General features: G+C 46.2%; 1 protein-coding gene across 7 annotated transcripts in view; it reads left to right on the top strand.

Moving 5' to 3' along the window:
- The window catches only part of tmem63a (transmembrane protein 63A), a 178,794-nt gene extending 166,969 nt beyond the window's left edge, over positions 1–11,825 (top strand). For all 7 annotated transcript variants that reach the window (XM_060902816.1, XM_060902817.1, XM_060902818.1 and 4 more), the window contains 4 exons: positions 9,538–9,705; positions 9,812–9,927; positions 10,467–10,520; positions 10,826–11,825. In XM_060902816.1, the coding sequence (XP_060758799.1) occupies positions 9,538–9,705; positions 9,812–9,927; positions 10,467–10,520; positions 10,826–10,951 (464 nt within the window). In that variant the 3' untranslated portion in view covers positions 10,952–11,825. The remainder of the gene's footprint in view (positions 1–9,537; positions 9,706–9,811; positions 9,928–10,466; positions 10,521–10,825) is intronic.
- Positions 11,826–13,865: the final 2,040 nt, after the last annotated feature.

Raw genomic sequence — 13,865 nt, 5'->3', positions numbered from 1 at the left:
TATTTATTGAGGAAAATTATCCAATATTGCATATCTTTGAGTGGCAAAAGTATGTGAACCTCTAGGATTAGCAGTTAATTTGAAGGTGAAATTAGTCAGGTGTTTTCAATCAATGGAATGACAATCTGGTGTGAGTGGGCACCCTGTTTTATTTAAAGAATAGGGATCTATCAACGTCTGATCTTCACAACACATGCTTGTGGAAGTGCATCATGGCAAGAACAAAGGAGATTTCTGAGGACCTCAGAAAAAGTGTTGATGCTCATCAGGCTGGAAAAGGTCACAAAACCATTTCTAAAGAGTTTGGACTCCACCAATCCACAGTCAGACAGATTGTGTGCAAATTGAGGAAATTCAAGACCATTGTTACCCTCCCCAGGAGTGGTCACAAGGCGTGTAATAGTCAGCGAGGTCACAAAGGACCTCAAGGTAACTTCTAAGCAACTGAAGGCCTCTTTCACAGTAGCTAATGTTAATGTTCATGAGTCCACCATCAGGAGAACACTGAACAACAATGGTGTGCATGGCAGGGTTGCAAGGAGAAAGCCACTGCTCTCCAAAAAGAACATTGCTGCTCATCTGCAGTTTGCTAAAGATCATGTGGACAAGCCAGATGGCTATTGGAAAAATGTTTTGTGGACGGATGAGACCAAAATAGAACGTTTTGGTTTAAATGAGAAACGTTATGTTTGGAGAAAGGAAAACACTGCATTCCAGCATCAGAACCTTATCCCATCTGTGAAACTTGGTGGTCGTAGTATTATGGTTTGGGCCTGTTTTGCTGCATCTGGGCCAGGACTGCTTGCCATTACTGATGGAACAATGAATTCTGAATTATACCAGCGAATTCTAAAGGAAAACGTCAGGACATCTGTCCATGAACTGAATCTCGAGAAGGTGGGTCATGCAGCAAGACAATGACCCTAAACACACAAGTCATTCTACCAAAGAATAGTTAAAAAAGAATAAAGTTAATGTTTTGGAATGGCCAAGTCAAAGTCTTGACCTTAATCCAATCGAAATGTTGTGGAAGGACCTGAAGCCAGCAGTTCATGTGAGGAAACCCACCAACATTCCAGAGTTGAAGCTGTTCTGTATGGAGGAATGTGCTAAAATTCCTCCAAGCCGGTGTGCAGGACTGATCAACAGTTACCAGAAACGTTTATTTGCAGTTATTGTTGCACATGGGGGGGGGGTCACACCAGATACTGAAAGCAAAGGTTCATATACTTTTGCCATTCACAGACATGTAATATTGGATAATTTTCCTCAATAAATAAATGGCCAAGTATAATATTTTTGTCTCATATGTTTAACTGGATTCTTTTTATCTACTTTTAGGACTTGTGTGAAAATCTGGCGATGTTTTAGGTCATATTTATGCAGAAATATAGAAAATTCTAAAGGGTTCACAAACTTTTAAGCACCACTGTATCTTGGCCAGAATCTTGCCTGCAGTGTTAAGCAGAGATATTCGCTCCTTTCTCCTTTCTTTTTGTAGATGGTCACTGTAGTATGTTGAGCGGGTGGGTGGAGCACAGAAGTACGGCAGGCCAGAACTGAGTTTCACAAAACTCTTTATTTGCAGCTTTTCAGCTTTTTTAACAAACTCCCAGTCACACAGACACGCACACACCCATCAGTCGTCTGGTTGGGGAGCGAGAGCCCGCTCTGCTCTCGCTCTCTTCCTTAAATAGGGCGCGGCTCCTGGGAAGACACACAAACAGGTTAATTCACCTCAGGTGTAGTGATTCTGCCACTTACCTTCCCTGACTCCGCCCTCCGGTCACAGACTGACGCTTGACCATGCCCCCCCGCCACATACCCCCACTGCCCGACTCAGGCCGGGCAGCCGTCCGGCCTGCAGCCGACTCCCCCCCCTCCCCCCCACTTGACGGGAGAGTAAGTCCGCCATGACCATCTGCGCCCCCGGCCTGTGGACCACCTTGAAGTTATAGGGTTGGAGTGCCAGATACCAACGGGTGATCCGCGTGTTGGCATCCTTCATGCGGTGGAGCCACTGGAGGGGCGCGTGGTCCGAACAGAGGGTGAAAGGGCGTCCTAGCAGGTAGTAACGGAGGGCGAGGACTGCCCACTTGATGGCCAGGCACTCCTTCTCTATGGTGCTGTAGCGCCCCTCACGCACTGACAGTTTCCGACTTATGTACAGCACTGGACGATCCTCCCCCTCCACCTCCTGGGACAAAACAGCCCCCAGCCCTCTGTCCAACATGGCCGTCTGCAATATAAAAGGGAGAGAAAAGTCAGGGGAGTGTAACAGTGGCCCCCCACACAGTGCAGCCTTTACCTCAGAAAAAGCCCGCTGGCACTGCTCCATCCACTGGACCGGATCTGGTGCCCCCTTTTTAGTGAGATCAGTCAGCAGGCTGGTGACGTCCGAATAATTAGGTATAAACCTACGATAATAGCCAGCCAGCCCCAGGAACTGTCTCACCCCCTTTTTGGTCTTGGGCCTCAGGCAGGCAGCAATTGCCGCTGTCTTGTCTTCTAATTTGGGGACGCACCTGCCCGTTGCCCAAGTGGAAGCCCAGATACCGTACTTCCACCCGCCCAATCGCACACTTCTTCGGATTGGCTGTGAGGCCCGCCCGCCTCAGCGACCTAAGGACGGCTCTCAGATGTTGGAGGTGCCTCGGCCAGTCGTTACTATAGATAATTATATCGTTGAGATAGGCGGCCGCATAGGCGGCATGGGGGCGAAGGACCCTATCCATCAGCCGCTGAAACGTAGCGGGCACCCCAAACAGCCCAAAAGGAAGTGTGACAAACTGGTGTAAGCTGAACGGTGTGGAAAAGGCCGTTTTTTTCTCGGGATAATGGAGTCAAGGGGATCTGCCAATAACCCTTTGTTAAATCCAGTGTCGAGTAAAAGCGAGCCGTGCCTAGTCGATCGAGCAACTCATCAATACGAGGCATTGAGTACACGTTGAATTTAGACACTGTGTTGACCTTCCTATAGTCAACACAGAACCGGACCGACCCGTCGGCTTTGGGAACCAAGACCACCGGGCTGCTCTAGTCGCTGTGGGACTCCTCAACAATGCCCATTTCGAGCATGGTCTTGAGTTCTTCCCGAACCACCTTTTTCTTATGTTCGGGCAGTCTGTAAGGGCGGCTGCGCACTACCACCCCCGGGGGCGTCTCAATGTGGTGTTCTATGAGGTGGGTGCAGCCGGGCAGGGGTGAGAACATGTCAGAAAATTCTGTTTGCAACCGGGCAACCTCCGCGAGCTGGGTTGGTGAGAGGTGGGCTCCACAAGGGACCAGAGCAGTGGGTGATGCCAATTTTCCCTTTTGAACCTCCGGCCCCAGCTCCACCGTCTCAGGAACCACTGACACCAGCGCCACAGGGACCTCCTCGCTCCAACGTTTTAACAGATTGAGGTGGTATACCTGTAATGCCCCACCCCTGTCCGTTCGCCTCACCTCATAGTCGACGTCCCTGACTCGCCGTGTGACCTCAAAGGGTCCTTGCCACCTGGCGATTAATTTAGAGCTCCATGTGGGCAACAGTACGAGTACTTTATCTCCTGGTGTGAACTCCCTGAGGCGCGTACCCTTGTTGTACAGGCGGGTTTGTCGTTCTTGGGCCTGCCGCAAATTCTTCTGGGTTAGGTGGGCGAGTGTGTGGAGTTTTGCGCGCAGGTCAATAACGTATTGGATTTCATTTTTACTTTGTGAAGGTCCCTCCTCCCAATTTTCCCGCAGCACATCTAGAATGCCGCGCGGCTTACGCCCGTATAACAATTCAAATGGAGAGAACCCCATGGAGGCTTGTGGGACCTCTCGCACTGAAAACAATAGGGGTTCGAGCCACTTATCCCAATTACGCGCATCTTCACTAACGAATTTCCGGATTATGTTTTTGAGTGTCTGGTTGAATCGCTCTACTAATCCATCCGTTTGTGGGTGATGTACACTGGTGCAGATGGACTTAATCCCCAGTAACCCATACAGCTTGCGCAGTGTGCGTGACATAAACGAGGTGCCTTGGTCTGTCAGGATTTCTTTCGAAATCCCGACCCGGGAAATAACGCGGAAGAGCGCTTCCGCAATACTGCGTGCTGAGATATTGTGGAGAGGCGCTGCCTCCGGATATCGTGTTGCATAGTCCACCAGAACTAAAATAAAGCGATATCCCCGTGCTGACCAATCTAATGGCCAGACGAGATCCATCCCAATTCGCTCAAATGGGGTCTCGATTAGAGGAAGAGGGCGCAACTGCGCTTTTGGAGTGGCCGCGGGATTTACTAATTGGCATTCACGGCACGCCGCACACCACCGACGGACATCCCCGCAAATCCCAGGCCAATAGAACCGGGCCATTATTTGGGCTAGTGTTTTGTCTTGCCCCAAGTGTCCAGCCATGGGATTAAAGTGAGCCGCATGGAATACGAGTTCCCTACGGCTCTTTGGGATTAACAACTGGGTTACTCGTTCCTTGGTTTGAGTGTCCTGCGTCACTCGGTACAATCTATCTTTCATAATAGCAAAATAGGGGAAGGTTGGCGCTGCGCTCGGCTGAAGAGTTTGACCATCGATTACTCTCACTTGGTCAAACGCATGCCGCAGAGTCTCGTCCCGCGACTGCTCTAACGGGAAATCCCCAAGGGAATCCCCGAGAGAGGGAGGAGGAGCGGAGTCCTCCTCACTCCGACGCGGTGTTGACGCAGGCGGCTCTGTGACAGCTTCTCCAGCCAATGCCACACCAGGATCTTCCCGTGACCTACTAGGGCAGGACCCACTGCGTGTTAAATATTCCATTAATTCTTTAAATCCCAGCCAGTCAGTACCCAAGATCAACGAGTGGGTAAGACGAGGATTAACCGCCGCCTTCATTTTATGCGTTTGGCCCCGGAATAGAATATGAACAGACACTAGAGGGTAATGGTGAACATCCCTGTGCACACACAACACTTTCACTGCTTGTGCTCCCCCCAATGCCTCACCTTGCACCAGGCGTTGGTGAATTGAGGTCTGATTGCAACTGGAATCCACCAAAGCGTGATATGTATCCCCTTGAATACTCACCGGTACGCGATACGCTCCGGCCCGATCGGGGGCGGTTTCTGGCGCGTTGGGGATCCGGATGACAGCCCCCACCTCCCTTGCGGGGCTCTGATTCGGGAGACGCTCCGATTCCCCGCCGCGCCAGCACACCGGCCCAGGCTTTCCCTCTGCACTGGTGTTATGGGTGTCACTCACCTGAGGGGGAGACAACACAGACACAGAAGAGGGAGATAGGAGGACACCACGGGTGCGACGGGCCGGCTGGGGAGGAGCCAGCCGCCGCCTTCGTGGCAGGGGAACGGGGTGGGGAAGGGGGCAAGAGACAGGAGAGAGAGAGAGAGAGAGAGGGGGGGGGAAGAGAAGCAAGGGGAGGCGCCTCGTCTGCCTGCCATCAGCGCCGCCTCCAGATGGTCCTCCGCCAGCTCGATGGCTTGTTCCAGCGACGCCGGGCGGTGGGTGACACTGGACCCATTCCGCCGTTCCTTCCGGAAGTTGAGAGATGAACTGCTCCAGTGCCACCAGATCGATGATCTCCTCGGCGTCGCGGTCTTCCGCCCTCAGCCACTGCCGGCAGGCATCCCGGAGTTGCTGGCCGAATGCAAACGGCCGGCCGACCTCCTCCAGTGTTAGCGTCCGGAAGCACTGACGGTGTTGCTCCGGGGAGCGGCCGAGCCGCTGCAGGATGGCTTTCCTCACAGGGATGCAAACAGCGCGCCTTTTGGCGGATGCCGCCTTTTTCACGGCTGAATCGCGCAGATCCGATTTTTTTTATTTATTTTATTTTATTTTTTTTTAGGGGGGGCGTTGGAGTGTCCGATTATAATTTCAAAGTAAATTCTGTATTAAAATTACTAAATAAGCAAATCCGTTACAGTCCATGAAACATAGGAAGTATAAGGATGAGGAAAAAAAAAGTTTAAATCGGAAAGCTGCGCGCATTTGCGCAAATGTGCGCAGCTTTCCGAGTTAAACTGTTTTTTTTCTCATCCTTATACTTCCTGTTCCATGGACTGTAACGGATTTGCTTATTTAGTAATTTTAATACAGAACTTACTTTGAAATTATAATCAGACACTCCAACGCCCCCCCCCCCCTTAAAAAAAAATCGGATCTGCGCGATTCAGCTGTGAAAAAGGCGGCATCCGCCAAAAAGCGCGCTGTTTGCATCCCTGTCCTCAGGTCGGCAAAGACCAGCCGGCTGTCAGCAGGGAGCTGCTGCGCTGCGAGCTGCGCCTCGCCAGTTAGGAGCGGGAGGAGGCGCAGCGCACGCTGCTCCAGCGGCCACCCCCACGCCTCGGCTGTTTGCTCAAAGAGAGCGAGGAATGCTTCCGGATCGTCCTGCGGTCCCATCTTCGTGAGGGTGGCGGCAGCGGCGGCCCTGCTGACGTGAGCCGGTGCCGGAACGCCTGGCGATCTTCTCGCTGGGCCAGCATCCAGGCTTCGAAGCGCTGCTGCTGCTCCTTCCGGAGGGTGATCAGCTCTTGATGCTGGTTCTGCTGGGCAGTAGCGAGGGCAAGGATGAGCTCCTTGAACAGGGAGGACTCCATGGGGTGGTTCCCTTCTGTGCGTCCCAGGTTTCGGCACCACTGTAGTATGTTGAGTGGGTGGGTGGAGCACAGAAGTACGGCAGGCCAGAACTGAGTTTCACAAAACTCTTTATTTGCAGCTTTTCAGCTTTTTTAACAAACTCCCAGTCACACAGACATGCACACACCCATCAGTCGTCTGGTTGGGGAGCAAGAGCCCGCTCTGCTCTCGCTCTCTTCCTTAAATAGGGCGCGGCTCCTGGGAAGACACACAAACAGGTTAATTCACCTCAGGTGTAGTGATTCTGCCACTTGCCTTCCCTGACTCCGCCCTCCGGTCACAGACCGACACTTGACCACGCCCCCCCCACGCCCCCCCCCACAGTCACAATTAGTGTATCTTTTGAAGTCTTGGGGAATACACATGTTCTCCCAACATGCATTGTACAGTTTTAAGAATGCAGCTGTTCGGCTGTTAGGTGTTTGAAGCGAGGCGGCCCTGCCTCGCTTCAACACGTCAGCTGGGATGCCGTCTTGACCAGATGCTTTGCCACATTCAGTATCCTTGAGGGTTTTCTCAAGCTCATCTGATGTGATGGGTACACACACCTTCTCTTGTTGGTCTCCTCTCAAGCCAGCGTTATGCCTCAGGATTGGCTGACCCTTGCTGGTTTAGGAGATTGGAGAAATGCTCCTTCCACCTGCTTTTTATGTTTTCCAGATTTGTGTGGCATATACTTCCATCAGCACTTTTCGCTGGTGCCACTACATTCCACATACACATACAGTCCAGCGAATAATCCATGGTAGTCCTTCCTGTCTGCCAGTTCCTGTAGTTCCTCAGCTTTCTTGCACCACCATCTGTCTTTCATGACACTGATTTCTCATTGCACTTTCGCTTTAATATCTTTGAAAGCTTTCATGCTTCTGTCGGAATTCTCTTTTAGATGTACAGTAGGTTATAAATTTTGCATTTTTCTTCTAACAAATATTGGATAGAATCAACCTGTTCTTGAAACCAGTCTGGTACAGTATACTTTTCTTCTGTTGTCCAAGTATATCACTTGCAGTTGTGTACACAAGATCTTTCAGCCGTTGCCACATGTCCTCAACATTTTCTGTGTCTTCTTGATCAGGGGCATTTTCCTGTAGAGCAGTTGTAATAGCTATTTTGAGTTTGTACTCTCTCATATCATTCTTCAATTTGCCTATGTTTAGTTTCTTATTTGTTGTGGAGGCTGCTTTCTTGCGTCTAGGAAATACAAGTCTGAGTCTCAACTTTGATTTGACCACATAGTGGTCTGTTGAGCATTCAGCTCCTCGCATTACCTTTGTTGACAGAATCTCTTTCATGTTGGATCTGCAAGTCATGACATAATCAAGGAGATGTAAGTGTTTATATTTTGGGTGGCATCAGGTGAAGTAATTTTTGTCTGGTTGGCAAATATAGGTATTAATGATGCATGGTTCATGTTGAGTACAAAAGTTGAGCATGAGTTTTCCATTTGCATTCCTATTTCCCTTGCCAAATTTCCCAATAGTACCAGTGTATGTTACGTGATCATTCTGTACTCTTGCATTGGAATATCCCAGGAGTAGAAGCTTCTCTACTTGAGGTACCCTGTCTACCACATCAGCTAATTTGTGATAAAAGGCTTCTTTTTCTTGATCAGGGTAGGTCATGGTAGGTGCATGCACATTGATCAGGTTTAGGTAACGATCATTCCCTGTGGGTACATGTAAACTTATGATTCACTCAGATATTCCCACTAGTAGTGATGGCAGTTTGCCAGCTATCTTATTCGAAATGGCAAAAGCAACTCCTGCGTATTTTCTTCTGTCCATATTCCCCCTCCAGAAGGTGCATTCACTCTCTTGCACTTGTCCTTGGCCTTCAAACCTTGTCTCTTGGAGTGCAGCAGTGTCAATGCTGTAGCGATCTAGTTCCTTTGCGATCAGAGCTGTTCTATGCTCAGGTCTCTTATCATTGTCCAACATGGTGTGGACATTTCAAGTCCCAACTATCAATTTCATATTCTTCATCTTTCTACCACTACTATGGAGACCTACTGCCTGCAGTGAGCCAGTCAGGCAAGGACTGGGTAAGCTTTCTTTACTCCACCTTTTCTAGGGACTTCCCTTTCCAGGACAGGCAGTGCTCTTCCTAAATAGGGCTGCCTGGACACCCGCAATGCTGCCTCAGCCTGCTGTTACCCAGAGCTTCAGCTAGGCTACAACCATCAAATGCAAGCCACCTGTGTGTAAAGTTCCTGCTAGCAACTTCCAGCTTCTCAGACTTATTTACTCAATTGGCACAGGGCTTTCCTATTCTCATGATGTCGTGCCCCCATCATGTTGTCTCTCTGGGCCTCTTGACCTGATGCCAAGTGGTGCACAAAAAGTGCCACAGACCTGACTAGTATGGAAGTTCCCCCGCAGTGACAACTGACTTGTCAAGTGATACCATCCGTTGGCCATTTGAGTGGCTCTTCCACATGTCAAGTGCCCTGCTGCCAGCACCTTATTGGTGATTTGTATTATTTAACCCACAGCTGGAACCCAGGCAGGTGCTACCACTCTGCATCAGAGCGGACCTGGGAGCAATGGTGATTAAGGGGTAACTCCACTTTCCCCAATACTCAAGTCCTCCTGGACCTGAGACTCGCCACCGGTTGCAGTTTAAAGTCATACCCAAGACTAGGGTTGACCGTATAATGCATGATGGATAGAAATGGAGACTAGAATAGGATAACTTTGGATAGAATAGAATATGACAAAATAGTATACATTAAGATAGAACATAGAGAATAGAATGCATGCCCACAGAACAGAAGAGAACATGACAAAAAAACAATAATATAGAATACAATAGACAATTAGGACAATATAATAGAGTACATTATAAGAGACAACAGCCCTACTCCCTACATCACACTAAGATGACATGTTTTACAAATACAGCATCTGTGTGCACATGCAGGTTTTCTCTATATAACCTTAAAGCACCTGGTGGACAAACACAATCTGTACTTTGCATACCTGCCTGCTCGCCTCGACCGACAGGTGCACCTGGGAGCTGTCAATCAAGCCCTTGCCGCACCAATCATCTGTCTGTTCTGGCTCTACTTCTTCTCTCTGTTGAGGACAGGTAAATCCCATTCATCAAACAATTATTTTATTCTGATAAACCTGTTGATAATTTAACTTACAATTATTTTAATTGTACTCCCTATATGTGTGTCCTTGATTTTCAGGATTCACAGCTGCCACTTCTCTCTTCACATTGGTGGTTCTGTGTGTGACCATCATCATTGGCATTAGTTACACTTGTTTTGGCCACTTCAAGTACCTCAGTCCTCATAACTATGTTGTAAGTGTACATTTTTACTAATTTACTGTGGACTCAAGCACACTGAAACCCAAAAGTGTTTCTTCCAAAGCAATCACTTCTTAGTCATCTTATTCCTTTTCTCTGAGGAATAATTTATGATTATTATTTGTTGAAGCTACAGTGTACCAATATGCGTGTTGGCCTGGGAAAATGTAACTGTTATTCATCCTCATAATCTAGGCTAATATCACATTGAGTAAGAACCCAGAACAGTCAGTCTGTCTAAATACAGTATCTTAAACATTGCTAATTAAATGTGATTTCCTCACTTATAATGAATGTCATATGTTCCTGGGATTGGCTCTGGATTCGTTATGACCCTGATCAGGATAAAGCTGTTACTGAAAATGAATGATAATTTCATCTCTTTTTGTGATGCACGCAAAAAGTATGAATATTTAAGTTCAGGGAAGTTGTACTTCAGAGCTACATTTATATATCTTGTGTGTGTGTGTGTGTGTGTGTGTGTGTGTGTGTGCGTGCGTGCGTGCTCGCTCATGCTCTCACATACTGAATAGGTTAAGGATGAAGATGAAGACTCTGATGCAACTTCAGAAAGTTCCACTGGCTCTGTGAGTTCCCACTTACTGCATTGCTTGTTTTTACTTTCTCTCTCTCTCTCTCTCTCTCTCACACACACACACACACACACACACACACACACACACACACACACACACACACTCTCTCTCTCTGATGTGAAATGAGAAGCATTATGAGGAAAGAATGCTGTTATTCTCAGTATTGTATGACACATGGAATTTCCCTTCTGCTAAAATCTAACCCAAGGCTTTGAAACAAATTTTAGGGCTTTTTATTTTGTTTTTGTTTTTTTTTAATCATATAGTACTTCTAACCATAAGTTTCTCTTTTGTAGGTGTATCTTCCTAAGGTATTGTACCCTGAAGATGCCTCCAAGTGTCCTGCGGTGGTCAGCCATCACCAGTCCTATGGCACTACAGACACCAGACCAACTGTTCTCAGCAAGCAAGAAGAGCAGTGAGACTAGGATACATCACATGACCATCAGTTAACAGACACAAGCAATTAAAAAGCAGTCTAACTTTCATGGCCTTGTGCACTTTAATATACAAGGTGAGCCTGACGGTGTAAGAAACTGGGATGACAGAGTTGTAAGGGTTTACAGAATGTACTGAGTAGAAACCTGAAATGGGCGTAGTATTAACATTTTGATGAAGAGGTTATTTACAGATGTGGGGTGTCATTTGTGATTTTTTTAAAACAAGAAACATGAGTCAATTATTGATAAAGGACTGAAGGATGAGAGCAATTCTGTCAACAAATAGTTTGCACTGCCACTCCAGAGTTGTGACCATGACACTGGCCTGTTTGGTTTTCATACTGTTCCACCCCAATCTATGACCACGTAGCAAAATGGACACTTGAGGAATAGGATTGTTTCATTAAAAATATCACAACCGCTGGACTGTCTACTTTGGCAGGTTTCTCAGTAACAAAGCCATTGTAACAAAACCCAAAAACCTTCATCAGTTATAGTTTACTCAGTGCTCCGCCAATGGGTGTAACCCAAATGTTTCACAAACTTTTCTGGAACTTGTGCCAAGGAGAAAAGCCAAATAAATCATGACTGTTTGTCTTTGGATTAAAAGTTAAATTACCCAAATGAGTTTGTGGGTTCAACAGCTGTGTTAGAAACAAGTGATTTTATAGTTTCTGTCATTGTAATGAATGATATTTTTTTGGTGTTCTATTCATAAATGGATCAAAATCAAAGGTTTTGTGTTAAAATGTAAAATGATAGTCAAAATATATGTTGTAATTTGATATCCTGCTTTTGAAATTGTTTGCTGTTCAGTGTTGATGCTTCTAATATTTTAAAACCAGATTTCTCACAACTACACTGTGTGAGTTTTTCACTCTAGCATGCATGTGTGTTTGTGTATGCTTCTGGCCACCTATATTATTGTGTCTGATGATGAATGCTAAAAGTTCTCATTTGAAAAACACTCAGTAGATGGCACTGTTTTTCTAGGATGCCTTTCAGAGATGAGAATGGATTTTAATAGAAATAGCTTTGGAATTTTTGGAGCACTAATGAATGTACAACAAGTACAAACTTTCTTCATTTTGCAAGAATGAACAAAAAAAAAAAATAGACCAGACATAAATATTCATCTCGTAATAACGAACAGCCTTGTAACTTCACAAAATCCTCCACAACTGCAGACCCACTGACTCTATAAACAGACTGTGTTTCAGGATCTGTGTTTTTATTTTCAGTCAGACCATGATGACATTTGATGTGAAATAGAGTTCGCTGTCTGCCTTTTCTCTGTAGCTGTGTCATTCACTGTAAAGCTCTTATGAATGGCACAGATCTAAACTGGCAAATCATGACAAGACTTTGACAGTGAAAACTGACTTGTGTTCAACTTAGTATATCAATTTCATTTCTATTCTTTCTAGAGTTTTCCAAACCACATCTGTGCAGCATCATAAATTGTGTATATAGATCCATGCATTTATTTGAGATGTAATTTCATAGCTTTATTTTCTATAAAGTATGACAGCCTGAAAGTAATATGCATCATATAAGAGCTTCAGAACATTTAAGAGGCTTAGTTGGGCAATAACCAGATGACCCCGAGTACATAAAACACAATATAGGGACCATTTCAATAGTCAGTAAACTCAGATATGCGCCACTGACAGTTTTATGGCTGAAATCTGTGCCTCAGTAGGCTCAGACTACAACTGATGCAGTTTGGGAAATTGAAAGGTTTTGGTATATTGTGGTTTATGCTTATAAGGCATGCAGAGCCGTAATAATTAAACAGCCAGCCAAGTCAAATAGAGATTATCAAAAGATTCTGACCCAGGGGTAATGAGGATGCCTAATGTGGCCACAAAATGTTCTTTAGGTTTGATGCACTTTGCACTGCAACTCATATAAATGCTATAGCTACACTATATGACAAAAGGTTTGGGAACACCTGACCATCACACCCATATGTGTTTGTTGAACATCCCATTCTAGATGTAGTCCCTCTGTGTTTACTGTTATAACCTCCACTTGGCTGGGAAGACTTTTAACTAGATTTTGGGGTGTGACTGTGGGGATTTTTGATCATTCAGCTACAAGAGCATTAATGAGATCAGGTACTGATGTTGAATGAGGAGGTCTGGGGTGCAGTTGGTGTTCCAGTTCATCCCAAAGGTATTCACTGGCGTTGAGGTTAAACTGTAATGCAATAGCATACAAAGACATTCTATACAATTGTGTGCTTCAAATTCTGTGGCAAGAGTTGGAGGAAGAAATACATACGGTATGGGTGTGACGGTCAGATGTCCAAATACTTTTGACCATACAGTGTATGTAGTGGCTATTTAGTTGTGTGTGCATTTATGTAAACTGAAGACAGATCATGGCATTGTTCACAGAAGTCATTCTTGACATTAGAAATTAGCAGTCAATGTTAAAATGTACCATAAAATATGTACATACACCAGTCATAACATTATGACCACTGACAGGTAAAGTGAATAACATTATCTCATTACCATGGCAGCTGTTGAGGGGTGGGATATATTAGACAGCAAGAAAAGAGTCAGTTCTTGATGTGTTGGAAGCAGGAAAAATGGGCAAGCGTAAGGATCTGAGCGACTTTGACAAGGGCTAAGTTGTGTTGGCTAAATAACTGGGTCTGAGCATCTCCAAAATGGAACATCTTGTGGGGTGTTCCCAGTATGCAGTGGTTAGTACCTACCAAAAGTGGTCCAAGGAAGGACAAATGGTGAACCGGTGACAGGGTCATGGGCGTCAAAGGCTCATTGATTCACATGGGGCCTATATGGTCCAATTCCACAGAAGAGCTACTGTAGCACAAACTGCTGAAAGATTTCACACTTACACCTTTCTGGAGGGCTGCTGCATC

Source organism: Neoarius graeffei, chromosome 21, assembly GCF_027579695.1.
Source record: "Neoarius graeffei isolate fNeoGra1 chromosome 21, fNeoGra1.pri, whole genome shotgun sequence".
Classification (NCBI taxonomy): domain Eukaryota; kingdom Metazoa; phylum Chordata; class Actinopteri; order Siluriformes; family Ariidae; genus Neoarius; species Neoarius graeffei.
Note: the sequence above shows the minus strand (reverse complement) of the source record. Positions and strands in the feature narration are given on the sequence as shown.